Genomic DNA, 24,435 nt, shown 5'->3' with positions numbered 1-24,435 from the left:
CTCTAAACGTTGGAAGGTAAAATGTATACAAATACAATGTAATACAAAATAATACAAATAGGTACGTATAATATCAGAAGTCTACATCTATTACAAAGTTTATCATTTGTATTACAAAAATCCGAAATCTATATCCATGTATTTAGTATCTATTTACAGAACGGAACAAATTTCTTTAAAAGAATATATAACAAAATATGAAGAAAATTTTGAACCTTTCATAATAATCGATCACGAAATCGTGCAATTTGATTCACGAATCACGTCACGACAATAAATAACTTCTTTTTTTAAGCTATTTAAAAAAAGAGGATGTACTTAATTCACTTGTATTTTTTGTTCATTTATTCAACTTTTCGTTTCCTATATCCATCTCTTGCTGACTTTTACAGAATATTCGAATCAGCTACTTTGGCGCTTTGGCTTTTACCAGCTCTACCTTTTAGTTGATATATATAAAGCACTTTAATAAACATAGAAAACATTTATATCGTATAGCAGGTATTGTACATGTTTCAAAGAATGTGATAATATTCTTCATTCTTCTCTAAATATGGAGATAAACACATTTAATGCCATTTTCCTATTAATTAAACTACAAAGTGAATAAGAAATAACTAAGCTCATAAATAAACCTACACTTGTCTAAGTACTACATGTAGTTATAATTACAAGAACTGGATTATTATAAATTAATTGTATTTATATAAAATTATGTAGTTATTACAGCATTTTTATAAGTTATCAAGTAGATAAGAATTTATGACCATGACCAGCTTATATGAAATACGTGCCATTGCATTTCATATGAGTTGCATTACATTACAATGTAAGTTCTAGCTGTATATGCTGTATCATTTGTTAGCCTTATTTATAAGTTTTTTAGATTTTTTATATTACTATTTGCTACATATTACGTTGTATGAAAATTTTCTATTTTTTTTTTAATATTAAAATATTATGGGTAGCTGTGTAATCCCGGCATAGAATAGGTCACTTCTTTCTTTCTGTGGGTGTCGTAAGAGGCAACAAAAGGAACTTAATGGCAGCAGTGTCCCACTTAAAACATCTCTGAGGTTTATTTGCTGTTGTCAACCCGCCTGCGAAGTATGGCAACTACTGGTAAAATCTTCCAATATAGGGAGGCCTATGTTCAACAGTGGACAATTAACGGCTGATATGGTATGGTACTTGTAGGTGTAGCAAAGCCAAATACAATTATAGAGAGTAATCATATTAATACTAATAATGTTAAGTATGAGATATAGCAGTAAAATTACTGGGTTATTTACAGTTATTTAGTATTTTTTTAAATGGATAATATGCTGGTGTAGTATCAGTGAGTGAGTGAGAGTGATGATCTTTAAGAATGAATTCAAGTCAATTGGCGACACATTCACCAAGAATTAAACACGATGGTTTCCTGGATGTCCAACTGATAGGGTTACCCATTGTTGGCAATATACCCTATATTGCTAACAATCCTCACTCAGCCTCCATTAACTAGCAATCTTCATATCAGTTCGGGAAGATCTGTGTATAGCGAATCGTATGCTTACACACTTGTATAAAAATTTAAGATTTTGTTCTACAAAAAAAAAAAACCGATTTCAATCGTGGTAAAACCAGTTATTTTGAATACTACTATATTGATTTTGATAAAATTTTTAGGGATCAATTTAAAAGTATATGTTTTCAGATAACAAAAAAATTTTTCAAATCGGTTTATAAATGATGGAGTTTCGAGATAAACAAAATCCCTTTTTTTTAAAGTCGATTGAAAAAAGAATATGTAATATATTTATGAAAAAATATGAAATATATTTTTTTCATAAAATCACATTTTTTAATCTTACAATATCGCTACTTTTTAATTATTTTACCTATTACTAATTTTTATTGACATAACACAGATATCTACCTACCCAATTGGTGAAAGCATTGTTGTAGTTGGACATCTATTCTCTCGGAAAGATTAGATTGGAAAGATAGTTTTGTGGTTTCTTTTATCTGCAATAAAATTATCTAAACTTTATAATAGCCAACCATTACATTGTTTGTAGGTAGGTAACGTTATAAAACTGAACTTTAATTGCCTTATTTATGTTATTTTAATATTTTTTTTAAATTATCTATCTAATGATGTTACAGATAATCATCGTCATATCATATCAACCGACTATTAAATTATAGATAGTATTGTCGTATAAATTTAAACAGAATAGGTAATTTCCACTTTTTATAACGGAACTTTTTCTATTGTTTACACTCACATGCTTACTTCTTGATATACTAATATCTCAATGACATCGGCGTGAGAGATAATAACGAAATAGTATGCATAGCCGTGACCTTAGGAGCACATATAACAAATAGATCTCTTAACGATCGAATCTACACTAATGGAGTCATATGAGCTGAACATTACACCAAGGTGAGATTAGACATCATCACAATAATACTGCTGTGAAGATAAAACGAGCACACGGATATAGCACGTCAATGAACGTTCGTATAATCTTAAAAAAATAATGGATCAAAATAATGGAATCACGATTGAGGATGTTAACAACGTTGAATTAATATGTGTTGAATTAATCGGCTTAAGAAAGTATGTGAGGTTTATTATATTACCAGGATAAAAAATTATAAGAGTCCGGGTGATTGACTTATGTATTGATTTTATAAATGATCGTTAATTATTATAGAAGCAATTAAATAATCAAATCAAATGTTTTACAACACTACATATCAATAAGTTGTTCCTGATTTCAATTATGAATTGGTAGATACTTACTTATTCATACTATATGAAATTAGCAAATATATTTTATAAAGATTAAGTGGTCTTATAGACTACCCTGTCGGTTGCTATTATTGTACCAAACTATTCCATTGCCGGGCACGGGTGTTACCCCATAAGATGCAAGAAAGATCCTTATAATTACAATGTTTTAGAGACCATCGGTTTAGTTTTTCATAAGTATTTAACAAATCACATTTCGAATTTTCTTTCTATTAACACGGATAGAGATTTATTCCTAGTCGCCATGACATTTTAAGGTGAAAAACAGCAGTGACTGTAAATTATTGTTTACTAATGATTGCTGACAATTGGTGATTTATTTCTAATTCAATTAAAAAGTAAATATAAAATAAAAATGTTACTTTTGGGCGTTTTTATATGAATTTACACAGTGGATCGATTCTATTATTAACACAGAATTGGTTAATTCGCTCCTTGACAAAATCGACAAATAATATCGATGATCGCATCAGTAAAATCAAGCTAACTCGAATTAAGAATCGATTACTGATTAACCTCATGACAGGAAGTATCCAATTCCATAAATTTTATAATTATGGCAATAAAATATTTAATAACTAGTTTTGCAGGTGAGATGTTTTATAAAATTTAAGTATATAAATATTAGCCCTGGGGGCTAATATTTATATACTCAAAAAGTTTTTGTACAAATCTATTATAGGTAAATAGCAAAATGTATAGTTTTCATAATTTAAATTAATTTAACCTATTCACGTAATTAAATTAATAAAATGGAAAATTATAAAACAATAAACCATTTTGGGAATACTGGCATTATATGAAATAAGGAGTAGGCGACCTTAATGGTGTATCCCGTGTATGCACAACTGCATCCCGCGTCTTAATTTGCGCGAATCTCTAAGTGCATAAAGTATACTATGTGCTAAGTTAGAATTTAACCTACTTGTGTACTAAATTTCATTCAAATTTGTTTAGTAATTTTTCCGTGAAAGATTAACAAACATGCATCCATTGATCCATCGTTACAAACTTTCATATTTATTGTATTAATAGGATATTAGGATTATAATAAGTGTATTAAACACAGTAACAGTTAATAACATAGATTTTTATCAATAATTTCAGCACGCGTGTAACTGCAGAAGTTTGCGTGATAGGTTTAGATTTAACTTGAAATTTTAAACGTTCTCTTTGTTTAGCGGACCTGCAATCAATCCGTCACTTGTCAAAAGGAGCTTTTGCGAACCACAAAACGTGACCGTAGTTCAATCACTTTAATTTAGTTCTAATTATCAATTCAGCGGTACCGTTTTCCAACCGTTTACGATTACAAAATTCGGTTCTAGGACTGCATTACAAAATTTAGAACTTGATAGACTAATCGAAATCATCTCTACGATTTTCATGGTATTGTACCGTAGAGCTAACAGAGGGTATTGTCACGAGCTGCCCATGTCATGTTGGCTAAAACGGTCACGATTTAAGACAAGAGTTATGTACTGAAATACTTGTAGTCGTATGTACCTGCTCGTATTGGTGAACTAAACTATTATTATTAACTAAAGCAATATCGTCATCATTACAACACTTTGTCGTCCACTTAATATAGTTTTCTTCGTTTACTACAAAATCCGAGTCATATGCATCAATCAACACCTTGCTGAATACTCTTGAAATCGTTACTCCCTCTCGAGCTTATGTATATGGAGTTGCCGCTAGGTAACACTTTTTTCCACCGACTTTCTAGTTAGGTATGTGGCAGCCCTTCGATACTACAACTTACAGATTTTTAGGACTAGATCGATATCGATCACTAGAGTTACTAAAATATTGCCTTGCCACAACTAATACCGATACCTAGAAACACATAGTATATATATGAGAGGGAGACTTTGTACAAAAGTCGTTTGCTTGGGCACCTCTGTCCCATTCGTGTTTCTACCGTGAAGCAGTTGTGTTTGCATGGCTGTGTTTCGGTTTGAAGGGTGGGATATGGCGTGAATTGACACTAGTGAATGTACAGAGGAATAACACCTGAGTCCTAAGGAATGGCAAAAAAGTACTTATACATATTTGCGTAAAATTAGACAATTTAAAAAGTAGTAACTTGGGTCTCCCACATAGCGGAACCAATGTGAGAATGAATATGAACTAAATTTCTTAATAAAGAAAGGTATGAACTAGTATTAATATGTATGTATATGAAATTGTGTATATATATAATAATGAGTAGGAATATATATTTATATTATTACATGTAACAGAATTTTTCATCGTGCCTATCACCAAACTATTTATAATTACTCCTCTCCATCCAAAGGTTGCCTGGAAGAGATCGCTTTAAGCGATAAGGTCGCCCATTGTTTTCTTATTGTGATTATTTCTTGTCATTGTTTATATTTATAATAAGTTTACTATTGTAATCTTTTGGAGGAAATAATAAAGAGTATCTATCTATCTATAAACTTCACGATAAAACTAAACATACAAACAAATACATTCATATTTATAACATATACTCATACATAGATACGGACACGGATTCAGTTTAATTATTGAATTTAATAAAATTTAATGTAAGATATAATTAAATATAGTTTATTGGTATCCTTTAAACATAGATGATTCTTCAAATATGTTTAATATCTACTATCTATAGTCATTTAGGTAGGTATGACAAACATGAGGTCGAGCTGTTAACTGAACATTTCCATAACAACAGCGTTCAATAATTTGGAAACACGAAGCGAGATCATTTTTGAAGTAACAGTGCACTTGACCGATTTTTATAACAAATAAAGACAACTGATTTGGTACGTGTCTTTGTGATTAGGCAGTTTTGCAGTATTGTGCGAAGGCAACCATTAGTGATCCACGTGTAGGCAACACCTATTGACAGGTACATAATTTGCATTTGTTAGGTAACGGACGATACAAATAAGGATGCACTCGATTCGATGACAGGATCATGTACGAGTATGTCATAAATGCATACGAGACACTTTCACCAGGTCAAGAGCCTCGTGAAAATCATAATAATCAAATCTTATAAAAATAAATTACGACTGTGTTGCACTTTTATGGTTTTACTGGTGTTTTATCTGCTTATATTTGGTGTCAGAATTACGGTGGTCTTTTTATATTTATATTGTTATTTACTGATATATAAAGTGAATTCTGAAATAATAATAACTATTATACCTAAAAAGTACATAAGTAATTTGCCAATATTGTGAATTTATTAAAAAATTACTATTACTTCTATAATAAAAAGAGACCTCCGTGTTATTATAGTACCATCCGTTGTTTTGCGTAATGTTATTTTTTTAATGGATGATAATGGAATGGTAACTCCGCCTGCGCTATCGGTATACACTGGCGAAGCATCAGAGAGGGATGATTGGTGAAGATGAAAAGGCAGGTCAGTTAGCACATCGTGACGAATTCAACGATAAATTAGTCACGGTGGTTTCCAAGTGGAATCGCGTGGAGGTCGACCTGATAAGGTATATTGATAGCGCTGGGGACAAACTTCCCTATTACTAACAATCCCTTCCCTCCTGAGTAATAAAGTCATATCATTGTTGTCGGATCAATTTAGGAATCGACCTATTTCTAAACATGCTCGAGGGTAGAAGATTGTGATATTCTCAAAAGTTTGTTGCCAAGCAATTTGTAGAAGTAGGAAGTTATAATATGATATAGCTACTTGATGAGAAGACAGATATTTTACCATAAATATTCGTAAATATAAATGGATGAATTAAAGAGAAATCCTGTATGACTTATTAACACACAGCTGAAACTATTACAGCTAGTAATACCAAATTTACAATATATATTACTTTTATAATTTATACAAGTAATAACATAGTTTTTTTTTTAAATTCCTTAAAAAAAGTTCTTTGTTATTAATACCCTTATGGGTGTAAAAGTAGTAGCGGAAGTTTGCATGAGAAAGGATTTTTTTTACCAATAGGTATACGTGAATTAATCATATATTTGTTATACAATAATTATATTAAATTCAGTAATTCACAAAATTCGTATTATATTGTTTTAAATAATAACACAAATATGGCATGATGTCGTTTTTTCGCTCATATTTCTTTGGTGTATACGTTTAGTTTCACCTGAGTATTCTATTCTCATCAGAGAATGCTAATGATTTCTATTTTAGCCCGTACTTATAGAAAAATAAAAAGACAACACTGTAATAGTTAAAATGAGTTTATTAGATGTTTAAGATTTTATAGATAATGAGGTTAAACTATTCTACTTCCTATTTCCTCTGACTAGTACTACTACTATAAATACAAAAGTTTATGAGAATGTATGTTTGTTACTCAATAATACTTAAACGGTTAAACGGATTTGAATGAAAGTTGGCACACGGGAAGATTATATCCTAACTTAATATGTAGGATAATTTATACATCGATGCACGTGGGCAAAGCCGCGAGGTACATTTAGTAAATAATTAAATATCCTTACCAATATTACACATGTGAGTCTGTATGTGTATTTGCTCATTGCCTTTTGGCACATTAATGTCCCAATTAATTCTCATGAATATGTTTTATATAAGTTTTATATAAGGAGTATAAGTAGTATTTGGTATCGAGAATCAATACATCACAATAGCGCAGGTGAAATCCTGGATAAAAACTACTTACCTGTTTATTAGTACATTGAGACTAAAATATTTCATGTTACATGCGACAGTAATAGTATAATTTATCTATTATTACAAATTATTGAATCTGAGCAGTGGGATTATCCACTATTAAGTTATGTAATTCATTTAAAGGTAAAGTTATCAATATTATTTTATTATTATCATCATGATTTCAACTAATATCTATTAATCATATTATTAATATAGTAAATGTGAAAGTTAGTGTATGTACATGTCTGGTTAATGTCATCTACATGTGTGAAATATAATATACCGAAGAGCCGTACATTGAACTAATATATAGGATACTTTTATATTACTTTTAATCTTCTGAAAAAATCGTTATTATCATTGTAAAACAAGTATTTTGCTTAGTAAAAAAATTGTGATTTCATTCGTAATGACAATTATGAACCACTAGACTCAGAATCGTATATATTTTCTATGAATAAATGTTGCTTTGTTAAAAGCAATTTTGAAAAATTTCCTGATGCAATCGTCATAATGTTAATATGGAGCCACTAAAAGAGTAAAGACTAAAAAGATTAAAACGTAATCTGGTAACACACAACGAAAAATACAGACGAATTTAGAAAATTCATTATTTGAGAGGTCACTTAAAAATGCCCAGAATCTATATCTACCTATTCCATTATATTATATTAGGAATAGAGAATGTAAATGATGGTCCAGATGTTCGTTAACGTTCGTTTCGATTAAAGCTAGCGTGGGTACAACCATGACCAGTAATTTAGTTGCACAATAGTTTTTTATAAATTACCGTAGACTAATTTTTTGACAACTACTATGTATAATTATACGTTAAATGTCGTGGGATTGAATTTTTAGAATTATTGTCTTTTATTTTATGGTAAGAATCTTCTTTTTTCTACTCTAAATATAAGTATTTTTAACATAGAAAGAGGTATAGAGAGAAATATTATTGCTAGCTTACTTCAACGAAAAAGATTCATGCAGTGATTTTTAAAAAGTCTCTTGTCTGATTGAAAAAAATATTATATATTATATTATACTCTAGTACTTACGCAGTAAATGGATACTTTTACCAATATCCTTTTGTTATATGATTCATGGATCAATTCCTTATATGGTAACTGATTTCATAATTGTTTTACAATAAACAATAACCGTAAATGTTAAATAAATCCGATGCAGAGCTCTCTTTTTGGTTTTCAATGATCCTAACAAAAGAAGGTATGTATTTATAGTTCCACTATACGTAATAGTGAAACTTGATATAGCACATTCCTGTTCGCATCACATAAGTATTTGTCATAATAAGCCTTATCGCGATAACCAAATCCGGTACCTGTGTATGAAAGTTCTACTTTCTATATCTACTGGACAGAACACCTTGCTAATTTTTGTATGGTACCCGTGCGGACAAGTACGTACCTGACTGTTATTTTCTTTTTATCAAGCATGATGTAAATAAGTAAAAAAAAAAAATTGATAATATAAAAATAATTGATAGTTGTTCACTGCTAAACATAGGTTTTATGTATATATCTATGTCCTCTTCTATCCCAAATAGTACGTATCATTAGTCCGTTAAATTGCGAAGAGATAACAAACTCACTTTCACATTTATAATATCAAACTCCCTTATTCATAAAAAACTAAAAGTATGAATAATTAGTAGGGATTATTTGTGTAATGATAATAGTGTAGTGTCCTAAACATCCATATCTTGTACGTACCTATATATTAATTAATAACCACGGCATTTTGTACAATGAGTTTATATATCTAATATATAATCTAGACGTATATTCAATTGATATAAGTATTAAAGTCATTGTAACATTATAAAAAGAATATCTAATAAAAGTGAGATATAATTACATAAGTATTACTTGGTGACTAACGCATTAGTATGAGCAATAAACACGTCTTTGAAAAATTATATTATCAAAGATCATTATGGTTCTGTAGGTTCATTATTTCCAGAAATCCAATGGTCTTGCATTTATCACCTATCTATTGAATATCATAAAAAATACTAATACTATAATAATATAAGTAATATTGAACTAAGTAATATAATAAAATTATTCATGATAAAGGTTAATTGAACGCATACATAAAATTTGATATAGTATCATAATATGAAATGAGACTATAGTACTCATATTTCATTGTTGGATAGATACCATTATACATAAACCACGTAATTAATTACTATTTAGGTTTACGTTATAGTAAAATAATAAATGTTGAAAGTGTGCGCAATATGATTTTCGTAAAAAAAAATGTTACAGCAGCTAGAAATAAGCACTAGATTCCAAATAAGTAATTTTTTAAATGCTATTTGTTATATCATCACTTATTTCACCATCTGGTGAACGATTTTGACGGAAATGAGCTATTATAATATATTAGAATATGGTCGACCGAATCTTAAGAAGTAATTTGATTGTTCTGTAACACTTAATTCGTTCATATAGAACATAGAGCTTTTTTAGATATTCTAATTCACAAAAAAAAAAATATTCAGATTGTTTTAATATCAAGTAATCATGTTTATAACCATAGTATCATAATATAATATCAAGTAAATGATTGATATTATAAGTATATGAATAAATGATCCATTAAAAATGATTACAACTGTTACACGGTCGAAGTCGCGAGTAACATATAGTATGTCTAAAATTAGTTATTACCTCACCAACAATAATCAAGTACACGAACAAAATATGCGGAACTCATTACAAAATCGAATCGGAATCATCACTTGCGAATCCAGGGAGAGAACCCGAACGGGTTTTCGCGTCCTCCGCACTTTCGCCTGTCTGTCGTCATTCTCAACTAGTAGGTAGATATTACCTATACAAAGAACAGATTAAGAGTACTAACTATACTGAAGCAAGCGATAATCTCATCGTTTGTAATCAATTAACTTTTATTGCTCAAACTATTTTAGACAATGCCACCTAATCTACTTATTAGTTCATTGTACTATTCGTCCTCGATATGAATGGCTCAGCTGCCCGAAACGAGAACTATTATGATTTTATTGATGATTTAATAATATTTTATATGATGTAGAAAAATAAAAAAATACTTACTGCTATATTTCCTAATTCATATAGTAGCAATTGTCGAATAAATCCATTATAGTGAATGTAAACATAAACTTTGTCACACAAAAAAGTGGTTACAATTTATAAATAATAATTGTAGTTCGGAATGAGGATACCTCTCATTATATCTAGTACATATTAAAAAAAATAACATAGATATGTACATAGGGATTTTTACAATGAGAATACTAATCGTTTCCATAGCATGGTCTCATAGGGATGAGTCTGAGCATGAGTCTCATAGGGATAGATAGCTGTGACTGAGAAACAATAAAAAGTAACATCTCGTAAAACGGTATATTTTAGAACTAATAGAGAAAAAGTGTCGAAAAACAAATATTATATAAAAAAAAAAATACAAAAATACAAGTACATAAAAAGGCCGTCTAGCCAAGTTACCAGTAACGATAGTAACGAATTAAATGTAAATAATTATTCCATTTTTTCTTCTATATATGCATTAATAAATAACTAAAAAAACTGTGCCGATGAAATTAGGACAATAATATAAATTGCTTTATCAATTTATTTATATTGACCTACTTTGATTCCTGACTCAAGTAAAATTACTATGAATTATTATTTAATAATTGCATTAAATGAACAATGATAAAATTTGGCTTTATCTATATCAATAATATCGTATATAATTGTTGCTGAGTTGTTGCTGCTTTCTCTTTCACCCGGTATAAGTAACCTTTCTACTTATAAATAAGAATGCCAATTTAAGTTCTCTTATATGTATGTACAACTCGAAGAATTTATTTTTAAAGGATGAAAAAGTAAATTAAATACAAAAAGGTAATTTTACATGAAATATCGTTATTGTTTATTTTTTATAACGGTTTAACAGTACTACTGACTTTAAATATTTTTTATGATTAATAACTTTTACCGGAAATACCTAATATCGAAATTCACATAATCGGATTTAAAATTATGTAAATTTGTATGTAGGTAGTATATAGACATATTTTGTAGAATTTTCAATGCAAATATATCATCTTATGTTTTTGTAATAAAATTTATACTCATAAATTGCCACTCAAATCAGAAGTCATCAGTTAACCACTTTACCCATATTTTATTTTAATATTACATCTGGAATCAACAGCTTATATCTAGAATAATTAAAAAATATTATATTCACATCATACATTAACCAATTACAAATTTCCAATTTCTATACCACACAATATTATATATTATCTTTGGAGGGTAGATATTCGCAACAAAATTTGTTGGAGATAAATGTTGCGTGAATGTGGTGTACAAAGAAACAGTGTATAGAGCGCGTATTGTTTTGTATTAAGGATATACATATATCTTTAATAAATTATATTATTTTCAATAAGTACTATATAGTATAATAATTAACAAAATAAATTCCTTAAAAGTAGTGTAAAATCACAGAACAATTTTTTTGTCCGAAATAAAATCTTTTTATTACCAAAAAACTAAAAGAATAAATTAATATACCATCAACACTACATAATAATAGGTATGTCATACTTTATAGTGCCGTTGGCAATACTAGTTTTAAGAAATAGATTTCATTAATTTACACAGTGTTTGGGACAGGAAAAAATAGGAATAAAAGAAACCGTACTACTTCAATAATATGGAGTATATGTTTCTAATGTAAGTTATGTTAGTGGCCTGGTATTGCAAATTTCTAGTCACATCGTCATATCTATTTATTTTTTGAACGTGTTAACCATATAGGTATAGATGTTTATAGAAATTTCTTATGTAAGTGTTAGCAATTTTATTGTACTTATTGGTCGAGGTGTGACGACCTCCTTATCTGTTTTGAATTGACCACAAATTTTGCAACTATCGGTTGTGTATGGAGGGAAGCAGTTATATATGACTGTTCCGGCGGGATGACCGATTGCTATACTAATGGAAGAGCATTGACTACTTTCACTGGTCAAAACTGTCCGTTAAGGAGCTTACCATAAAATCTAACTCCCATCCAGTTTACGTTTCTAAATCGTGCGTTTACTATTGTACACATATTGCGAATACAATATTTTTTTACTGCGGACATAGTGCTAATACAACTTTATAATAAATTGCCTGGTTATTGAACAAAAACTCAATATAATAATAAAGAAAAAAAAAAACAAAAGGAACTATTAATGCAAAAAGGATATTACTCAACAATTTTATGTATGATTACATTATAAATAAAAGATAATATTGATTTATATTAATTAAGAATATTAAAACTACAATAAATTTATATCACAAGTTAAATGATTTTTTTGTTTTCTTTATCTATTGATTTACCTTAGACCTGTCGGTTCCATTGATCATGACTGCAATACAGTGATTTCTAAAAGAAAGGATATTAAAGATATAACATTCCATGAGTTCAATGTAAGTTTGAACCACAAATTAATCTTTCTTTTTTAATTGCAATATTTGACCTAAAATTACTGACCAGTGAAGATAAAAAAAGCACAGAAAAAAGAGACAGTAGAATAAATCTGTTGTTATCGTTTTTATTACGGGTGCTAAAGTAGGCTAAGTTTATTTTCTGGTGAAAAAAATTAAGGCCATTTAAAGCTGTGTTATCGAATCGTATACGTAACTTCTAGAAAAACATTTTTCTTCTACTTCATGTATAAGGATGATGGGAATTGAAATATCTAGCTGGTACGATTTTCAGGCTAGTACTTAATTTTTTTTAAAATAGAATTTAGAATATTTTAAAATAGATTGCTAGGTTATCTTGATTTTGTACTAATGTAAACGGAAAATCTATCTATATTTTCTGTTAAATACTTTATAACTAATTGTATTTTGATGTAGTTATAAATAGCATAAATTATAACTTAGATAATACAGTCATGGTGGAATTGAAAGGAAACTAAACTTGCATAAAGGGCTTGCATCACGGATGCAATCATTAGGTACTGGTAACACCTCTTGCTTCACTTAATAATTTAGTGCTCATTTTAATTAACATTATGTCGGATGTACTAGTAGCTTGTGTAGATGATATTATTTTGTATATAAATGGGCTAATTGATGACTTTTGTCATTGATACCTAAGTCGTCTTTGTATTATATCGTATTTGTATTATAACAAGAAATAACGTATTGACGGTAAATCAATGTCATAATTGATCTACAGATTTCGTTTTAAATGCCTGTGTTTTAAATACATAGCGATTGAGAATTTCCTATATTTCACAAGAGATATAAAGTAGATTCGATTCTTATTTAGCTGGGTAGCTTTAAAACTTAAAAATAGAACTAGATGGCAAAAATATAATTGCTTCATTTTATGGGTACTGAAGTCCATTTTGAGGAAAATTGCATCAGCATAGTTAGTAGTACTGATCTTTAATTAAAAAAAACTAATATTCATACCGTAAAAATTGTATGTCTAATCGCTATATTAGAAATAATTTGAGAGATATGTACCCAATGTTCATAAAAATTCATAAATTTATTTTGAAATGAAATATTTGAAAGGTTGTTTCCGCATTAGGGCATTTTTTAATTTATTTTTATATATTTTTATATTTTTACTAACTATGCCTGTAATATCGTCTGCTTGATCAAGATAAAAACCTGTTTTCTTCTGTACATATCAAATACTACTTGTTTGTTAAATTTAACAACAAATGGTTGAGGAGTCAAATAAAAAGTTAATCACTCTCTCAGGCAGAGACTCTACTGGTATCTTTTTTAATATTTTAAATGTAAAAGTGAGTTTGTTTGCTTGTTACCATATAGCCTCTGAAGGGCTTAACTATTAAAATATAGTTTAGCGTAGGTTGAAGAAGAATATGGTCTATTTTTAACTCGGTTAGTAAATAAATCCTCGCTACACAAACGATGTCGCGGGTAAAAGTTTGTATTTTCAATTCTCGATCTATTCAGCTATATTATATATTTATTAAATTACGCGACTAGCAAGGTGGACTCGGCGAATATTCATCTTCGATCGGTATGCAAACCAGCAGATCCGATACTGGATTTTATGAATGGCCTGCGATATTACTGTTTATCATTTATGTACAAACACTCACATATAACTTACATATCGTTAACCTATATTAAAACATGTATATTTTGTATTAATTACAAGTATAGAAGTGCGAAGTGGCACAGGTGTAAAATATGAGTACTATAAGGCCATGAAATGGCTTAATATTGTAATCCTATAGTGTAAACTGTGTTGTACAATATACTACCTATCTATCAACCTGTAATTAAAATTTGACATATACCTAGTATTTGGGATGAATGAATTCTAGAAGTTAGTAATAAAAGAACAAAAAAAAATAATAATAACAGAAGCTGCCTGGTTAGTGTGATAATAACAAGTAGAAATTCTTATGAGGACCAGTACACAGCAAGAAAACTGACCAGTACCACATAAATGAATGGTAGAATTTGTCTGTGATGGGAAGAGAACGTGAAGAAATGTACTATCTATATAAACAACAATAATAGTAATAAGTGCTATACAATATAATCAATTTGGCACTCAAACTATAATATTACGTTATAAGAACTAGAGAATAAAAATCTGCGGGCAACTGAAATATTCCGATATTTCTAAATTGATCTGACGGAGGATTGAACCTCATTAACGTAAAACTCTACCTCATAGAGACGATCGCTAATATGATATATGTTCGCGTGAATTAAAAACGATCAAAAAGATATTATACATTTCTAGAGTGCAATAATTTGAACAATATTAACATAGGTTTTGTTTGCATCTAGGTATACCCAGGTAGCATATTCGTATCTAAAGAAATTCCTTACATAACAAAGATTAGGAGTAAGAAATATCGCACCCGGCACATCTTAAATTATTTATAAGAATACTTAGCGTACAATAATAGAGCTATGTCATGTAGGTCTTTATTACGTTTCACAGTTCCAATACCATAGACATCAACGAGTGAACTCTATACGCAACGTACGAGATAATGATCCGCGTCCCTAATTGTCTTGTTTGAAATTTATCTCCTATTCTGGTATACGTAGCTGTAGCCCCTCAATATTAAAAAAATCTCCAATGAGTTAACAGTGAGTCTGTGACGATACCAGGAAGCTTCTGTGCTTCTGAACGGAACTTGGCTGGCTGTATTAGCCAAGACTGACACGTACAATGGTCGAAATGAGAAACTTAGTGCGAAAATGGGAATCCAGTTTGTACATTAAGGGAATCTAATTTACATTAATTAACTACTATTAGAACACATTACTGGGATAATTATGTTACATCGGAACTACGCTTAGAGTATAATATTATGGCAGGCATATTATATTTGGACATTTCTTTTATCTGATTTGATTATCTGATCATCATATCTGAATAAGTAACAAAAGAACTCATTCTATCAATTAAATTAATGTCGTATTAAAAAAAAGGATAACGAAATATTTAATTTATACTATGAATATAGTTTGGTATACATTATACTTAATAATAGTAAAACATAATGATATGCCTATATATAATTGTACAGATATGCATTATATGTATACAAGAAAATGACTTAAAAATTATCATTGACTACTCAAGATTTGCGAGTAAATTAAGTCCATATACCTATTCGTGATCCAAATAATTCTACAATGAGCTTATATATTACTATAGATGCGGTTCGATCCATTGCGCAAACTCCGACCTTCGTACCGTCTCTTGGTCCCGTTCTATATCATTGTCTGAGATTTTAGTACTTACTTATTTCAAATTTAGGCTATGCTAATTTAGATCCCCTACGCATTCAGAAACTGGTAAAGAATAATGATTCTCTTCAAAGTAATGGATTCATTCGTATCAAACAAATGTGAATACGAGTCGAAGTTAACGTTGATAGATATACATTAAATGCTTTGTGTAGAATTTTAAAATACACCCTTAATCATTTAGACGATAATATTATGTTAAAACATATGGATAAAAATATACTCGTAAAATAAGCAAAAACTTTAAATGTCTAACGTAATAATTAAAATCGTTTTTCTGTCGGATCTAATTCTGGTATATATATATATATCACAAACTGTTAATATATATAAAAACTTACAAAAAATGAAATATCTCAATATCAGACTCACCTAAGTGATGTCACTGCGGAATACTACGGATATGAATGACCAATTCATTATAGTAGAGTTTATTACCTTGCTGTCAAAATTGCCAATTAAATTTATCACCACTTCACGAACCTACTAAAATGTAATGATCGCTTTTATTTGTACTTCCATTTAATTAATAGTATAATATCTATAGTATAATGTTAGGGTCAAAGTTTGTACATTGAGTTTTTTTTTCGCATAATTACTTCATAATTATCATTTAATTAATTAGCCTAGAGAAGGTTAGAAAAAAGCAATCAAACTCAAATCAATCATCTTCAGAATTGACGTTTATATATCTGTTACTTACGTCATCATGAAAAAATGATTATACAGATGTTAATGAAATTTTATATTCTAGCAGGTATAAGCTATATAAAATTTGATAAACATTTTATGCAGTACACAGTACGTATAATGTGACTTTTTTGTTCTTCCAGTACGTTGCAGTCTTGTCAAATGCTCATATATTGTCATATTTATGAGAAAATTCTTTAGTTTACAAAATAATTATATAGATTATATTTTCATTATTATCATAACAGCCGTTAACTGTCCACTACTGAATATAAGCATTCCATTTTTTGCCAATAATTACCACTCGCTACGGGCGGGTTGGCAATCGCAGTTAGGCTTTTAATGATGTTTTAAGATGGACGCAACTGCTCATCACTTGACTATTAAATTCCCTTAGTCGCCTCTTGCGAAACCCACGGGAAAGAAAGGGGTGGCCTATTCTATGCCGGGACCGCATATCATCATCATCATCATATAAGCCTTTAACTGTCCATTGCTAAACATAAGCCTCCTCTTAGGTGGGTTTATCAGTAGTTGGCACGCTTGGTAGGTAGATTGGTAATTAGACTTTGGAGATGTTTTAAAATGACGCTGCTGCTCCTCCTTCGCTTTCCCTTAGTCGCCTCTTACGACACCTATGGGAAAGGAAGGGGTGGTTTATTTTATGCCGGGACCACACGGCGTTTATTTTATATTTATTCCGACTACAACGCGGTCGCTGGAATAGCTAGTTTACATATTAAAAAATCGAATCATTAATTAAAATTTAAAATAGATTTCAATAATGCGTGAGAGTAAACTTAATACGTTATTGAACATCGTCTTCATTAGTAAGGATAATAATCTAAAATGATTGATTAACTGACTTACCATGTTAATGAGTCCCGAAATAGTTTTAAACTCGATTTCTTATCAATGTATTGTCCATAAAAGTTATGAATATAATAAGGTGAAGCGTTAATTGCAATAAAAGATGTATATCATTACCAAGGATCATCACGTTATGCGTGCTTCAGAAATTTGGCAGTCGTTTGTAAATTACTACCTTATATTATAGAATAATATCTCAAGGTCAGGGCTTACCGTGTTTAGCGATCATGTTAGAGCAATTAATCAGAACATTATTACATTAATGCGATTTTAATAAGCACTTAGTTTTGTATAGAATATTTAAGTGAGTTCGTTTTAAAATTTCTATATGTTTTGTATTGTTTTTTGTATGGTTATTAGGAATGAAGGTACTTATATCGTTTTGTGATGTTTCAGTACTTTATTTAATATTAAAGGTTATTTTTAAAATCGATTAAGTAAAAACTTGTTTGATTCAATATACTTATAAAATATACAAATTAATATCTATATGTTAATATTCACAGACTGAAAAAAAATTACATACGTTTATTTACGTATTAATATATACACGTTACATTCTTGGATAAAAATTTGATTAAAATATCTAATAATAGATACTAAAGGAGAAATTAGTTTATGTTATCGAGATATGTTTTCTTTCGCTTAAACATAAAAAGTAATTATTAAAATTAAGAAAATAAACAATAAAGTAGGAAGTAGTCACATTAGTAATATTAACACATAAGAGAAAATTTTAGCGAGATTTGAACAGATTAAAAGGATGATACAGTCAGATATACTAGCAGACCCTTGTTTTTAATTCTATGCATGCCAGTCTCAAGGCAGTCTATTAGAATTATACAGGGGCATAGACTTCATTATCTATTATTACAAAATCTCTGTAAGTTGAGTTATTATTTGTTTATTTATTAAGCGATTAAACATATATAAATAGATATATTTTTAGCAATAATATTATAATTTTAATATTTACACTCATTATATCCAGTGTCACATTTATCAATAGGTCGTACAGTTCATAGGCTTATGAGCAGCAGATTTTGTCAGTATAAAATCTCATAAAATATTTGTTTTTCATTTTAGACTTTTATCATTTAATTGGTAATTCACTCATTAAACTATTTTGCAACACCTACCTTAGCTATCGGTTTTAAACAAATATTTAAATAAATAGACACAAATGTGAGCTTTTTTTTACCTAGAGCAATAGAACGCGAAATGGATTATAAGTATTTCGGAAAAAAATAAGTTTGGCGATATAATATCTCTTTATAATTTATCGAATATATCAAAATATAGATTTAATTCATATTTTGTAAATTAATTAAATTATTAAATATGAATAAATTTTGAAATAGAATGTTTTATTTTGAAAGATTCTTTTTGTAAGTATAACTAAACTTTTTTCTCGTATCATGACGAAGTATGAATATTCAGATCGTTTCGTGTAGTGACGAAATAAAATATAATGTGACTATGGGAAAATAAAGTACATGAGAAGGAAAACTCATAATAAAACCCCATGCTAAGTCGCCTAACTTGCGTGGTAATAGTAGGCTATGTCAACATCTTATGGGGAGAGACTCGTGACTAAAAGTGGGATGTTATTAGGTTGTAAAAGTAATGATACTATTGCTCAATTATGAAATACAACTGTTAATTGGGCAATATGGTCTCATCTATTTTTGGTCAATGATATTGAAGACAGGTATCGTATATAGATGAAGTTACATATGGACAAATAAACACAAAACAGTAAATAGCTTTACCGAATGAAGTGATTTGTACTTAGCCGGTTTTTTTATCACGTTCACAATTAATTCTGAAATAAGTCACGCGTGGCAACTCTACAATCGACTAATGGCACATCGATGTAGTTTTTGACGTTTGTTTATCCATTCGATTATTAGTCGTATTTGAGGTCCAATTAGCAGTAAGTATACATACACAGTGCTATTTCACCAAACGTGAACACTGTTTGGTGAAGGGTAGACTGATGACATATATTTGTTTGTATGTACACGTTACTTTTAGATATTTACTCGAAGTTTATGTTGACATTTACTATTGCAGCAGCGCGTGGAGGAAATTAGGTTTTACTTTGACATAGTGATTGAATTGACATAATATAGATATATGTATATATATATATATATGTATATGTATATATATATATATATATATATATATATATATATATATATATATATATATATATATATATATATATATATATATATATATAAACATCTTCGTACTAAAATAGAATAGACAAGATGCATTGCGTAAACAAGTTGGTTTTAGATCGGGACGATTTAGGAAATTAATTTTCTTAAATTGCTTCAGGTGTGGGTGTTCTTGGTAACGTATTTAAATGTTCAATGTCTGATTTCTCAGGCAATGGGTAATTGATGTTATTGTGGGGCTTTTAGCCAAATTACAATAACGACACACACACACATCTTATTCTTTAGAAATTTTAAAATCTTTGCGATTTTTTGAAAATAATTGAAAAATGATCCACTTTTTTATACAAGTGACCAAAAACTATAAATATTTCTAATCATTATTATTACGTTCAAATGTGTTATTATATTGTACACTTATTCAGACTAGCAACTATAATTAATACTATCATTAAGTTCTCACAGCATGTGCAATAAAACTTCTCTAACGTGCTTCAGATTTAATATATAGATATAGATAGCGGCATGGATAAAAAACGTATTATTATATATTTTTTAAATTACTGTTAAATAGGTTAAGTAAATTTTTATACTACAAAAAAAGTATCTAATAGCTATTTTAAATACGTATAGAAGTGTAGACTGCGCAAGTTTATTATATATTTATTACATATCTATGACAGATATAGATAACTGTATCAATAGGTTTCTGAAAGATTTATTAACTTCCTTTTTTAGTAGAATTTAATAATGGCAAGTAAGTAATTTAATGTATGTGAAATGAGGGCAAGAAGGTAATAAAACGTACTTAGATAGAAAAAAAAAAAATATTAGGTACAAGGTTAAGGTGAGGCTACATTCAGAATAATAACTAAAGCACTAGCCTCGGACTACGCTCTACAAGTACTAATGTGGCTGACAAATTATTTAGCTAGTCTAGATGTCTAGACCATAAAGCTTTTAAAGAAGCTAAGTTATATTGTACTTAGGTATGTATTATTTGTTTGTTAAAGATACGAGAACAAGTCTTTCTTTGATAAAAGGAGGATATCCTTACTAATATTATAAATATGAAAGTGATTTTATTTGTCCGTTACATCTTAGTTCTTTAACGGTTTAATGAATTAATATGAAACTTGATATATACGCACGATATGGGTCAGAGAACATATTTTAGTCACGCGGACAAAGTCGCAGGTACAAGCTAATTAGCCAGTAAGACCTACTATTGCAATGGTGACCAGGCAATTAAGTATGTACCTATGAGCGGTTTATTACTTTATGAGTTTATTATCCTATAATCAGAATTAGGCAGATTTATTGTTTATGAAATACCAGGAGAGATTTAATATTTAAAAATATAATGTTTGTCTTTCCATCTTCATCCAATTTATAAATATATGAAATTACTTATGTAAAACAGGTTTCTTTTGAAATTAGATAAATAATTGAAGCATGAATCAATTATAATGTACTTATCTAAGCATAAAAAAAGAATAGATTATCTAAGCGTTTTAGTAAGTAGATGAGACAGATAAATTTGAAATTATTTGAGTCGATCTATTTCAACTATATTCATATCATTTAAAATGAATAAAGCATTGTATTGTAAAAATCTTTATTGTACATAAGTCAGATTAAATACTAGTAAATGATTTATTATACATATTACTAGAACTACAGATAACATAATACTATTGACAATACATGTTTAAGGTCTTGTTCTAGAAACATCTACTTACGTATATGTAAATTATAGTAGTTTTACTCGTCCAAAAAAAAAAAAATAACTACTCAAATAATACGTCCTGTATTTTTTTATAGAAATATAGAAAATAGTGATTATGTTTAAATTACTACAATACTATTATTATTACTATGTGCTTACGAAGATAAATAGTTATATAATATATACGTGTGTACATAGGCATATTGTATTTATCTTCTTTACATAAGTAATTACTTATCAAATTATTTTCCTATAAATCAATTACTACACTATTATTTTAATTAATAATTAATTAGTTGAAGTATTTGTTTAATTTATAACTCTTAGGAAATGCTATGGGAGATATTACCAACGATACAAACATAATAGTAATTAAAAAGAAGTCTCATTATGTATCAGGTACTTAATTATAGACATTATTTATTTAAGTAACTATTAATATTTACTCACCATTGTATTGGAAGCAAACTATTCTGTTCCGATATTTATATCATCACTTAAAACACTATTGGGAATATAAGTTACCTCTAAAGTGGTACTTAATTTGTTTTTCAATACTATTTGGTCGAATAGCAAAAAAAAAAAAAAATGCGCGTTCGTATAATTTCCCGCCAAAAGTGGTCGCAATTCGCACGCATGCGCGATGATGCCGAGCGGTTTGTAATCTGTCTGTTGTTAAGAATTCAACATCCAGTCGTGCGGCTCAGCCGCTCACCAACTTGCCTGATTCTTTCTCCCTCGAGATTATACGCACGTGATGTGCCTTATGAAAGCACTGGCCGTGGGACGTTATTGGAACTTTTGCACTAGTTATTCTACGACTATTGCCGGTTTAACTAGACCTATGCACATTGCAAGGGTGACCTTTTACGCATTTGAATCGTAATAATTGCAGTAGCTATTTAGCAGAGACCGATAGGGAAAAAGGGTTATTTTCTATTAAACTATAAACGCGTTGTTTTTTATATCATCACTGTTGTGTTTTGATAACTTCCGTGGTGTAGAGGTTCGATTTATACTTTAGGAAACTCGAATCTGGGTGTTATTGGGTTATGCTCCTAAATGCTCGTTGCCTAATTTTTTATAACATCGAGGATTCTATTTAGAAGACTGGGTGATTGGTATGTAAAATATATTGAGATTTCCTGATGCTTTTAATTTGTTGTCCAGCATTATGGCTTTATGTAAGTATTTGTTGAAAGTAATAATGTTCAGTATAAATTGTACACTGAATATTTATTTGAATGGTCTAACCATTTACATTGTCTGTTGAGTTTCTAATTATTCTAGATTTTCATCTATCCAGGTGTTTAGTAATTAGGTACATTGTATGCAACGTAACAGTTAAAGACGTTCCAAGTCTCTCACTAAGGGAATGTAATTTGTTGTTTGGTTACGCGGAATTGAGTTCACAGACCTTTTTATATTCTTGACGGCAACCTGGTGTACATATCATTTCATACCGTTATTCAGAAATCATACAGTAACTACCTTCTACAGGGAGAGTCCTTGAAAATATTTTAAATTTTGATACATGATGCATCTTATGCTATATTATCTAAAAGTTATACCTATGAAAAGAATGTAACACACTTGCTCATTATAATCATTATTTTCTATATACTTACCTACATATTTACCTATCTACATACTTACCTATCTACTATAATCAAAGTTATTTAATTATTATATTTGAGAAGTATGTATATCAAGCAAAGGATTAAATATTAAGATTGATATTCATAATAGTAATTGTATAGATATACTTATGGGTTGAGTGAATACTCTCAGTTGGTAAATTTGAAATAATTTTTCAACCAATTAGGGAAAATATTTTGAAATAATAATATGAAATCGCGTAGTTACTATATTTTTTTTTATTACTTAAAGGAAGGGTAATTTTAGAAATAATTATTTTAGACTTTAATAGATATACATTTTGATAATTGGGTAGATATATTTACATATATCTGCCCAATTATTAAATTTTACAAGGTTTCTATAAATTTCATTCTAGGGCGCTCTTAAAATATTAAGCTAAATAAGTTTATTATTTTTTTTTACCCTGCTGTATATAAAGTTAACTCTCTAATTTCCTCGAAATAGCAATAAAGGCAACACTATTTTTAAAAAATATATCTACATAGAAATTTAAACTGGATGAATGTAAACACAAACACTTAGACATAATTTTCGGACACATAATATAATAATAAAAACCTCACGATATGCTCATGACTATAAACCCAAATGGTATAGTAAGAAGCAATTGTCTACTGTTATAGTTACGCTGAACGTGACACTCGGCATGCCCTCATAGTAATAACAATAAATAATATGATTGAACATATACGTATAATATGATACTACATCTAGTCAAGGCAGTATTTACGAATGACATACATTTTTGAATATATATTTTTATTCAAACGTACTAAGTACCCAAACAAATATAAACAAACACTTAAAAACACAAACGTACTTATTGTACGAGAATCGAACATACAACCATCAGAAGATGAGGTGATGAGTTAAATCGGTACACCATCACGTTTGTCAATAAAATAGTTCAAAAATATATTTAGTAGGTACAGTGATATTACTTCACTAGTAAAGTGCCTACCTACCTACTTATTGCTAGGCAGAGATACTTAAAA

At 29.1% G+C, this 24,435-nt stretch overlaps 1 protein-coding gene across 2 annotated transcripts in view; it reads right to left on the bottom strand.

Moving 5' to 3' along the window:
* The window catches only part of LOC113523550 (uncharacterized), a 31,796-nt gene extending 9,263 nt beyond the window's left edge, over positions 1-22,533 (bottom strand). Inside the window, exon 1 of one of the 2 annotated variants that reach the window (XM_031907387.2) lies at positions 22,229-22,533. In XM_031907387.2, the coding sequence (XP_031763247.1) occupies positions 22,229-22,231 (3 nt within the window). In that variant the 5' untranslated portion in view covers positions 22,232-22,533. Of the gene's footprint in view, positions 1-1,925; positions 1,986-22,228 lie in introns of those variants that run through there. The other variant, XM_052902314.1, reaches the window with a different exon arrangement.
* Positions 22,534-24,435: the final 1,902 nt, after the last annotated feature.

The sequence above is a fragment of the Galleria mellonella genome, unplaced genomic scaffold (assembly GCF_026898425.1).
Source record: "Galleria mellonella isolate WM207_F2 unplaced genomic scaffold, CSIRO_AGI_GalMel_v1 utg90, whole genome shotgun sequence".
Lineage (NCBI taxonomy): Eukaryota > Metazoa > Arthropoda > Insecta > Lepidoptera > Pyralidae > Galleria > Galleria mellonella.
This window is presented reverse-complemented; position numbering and strand designations above follow the sequence as displayed.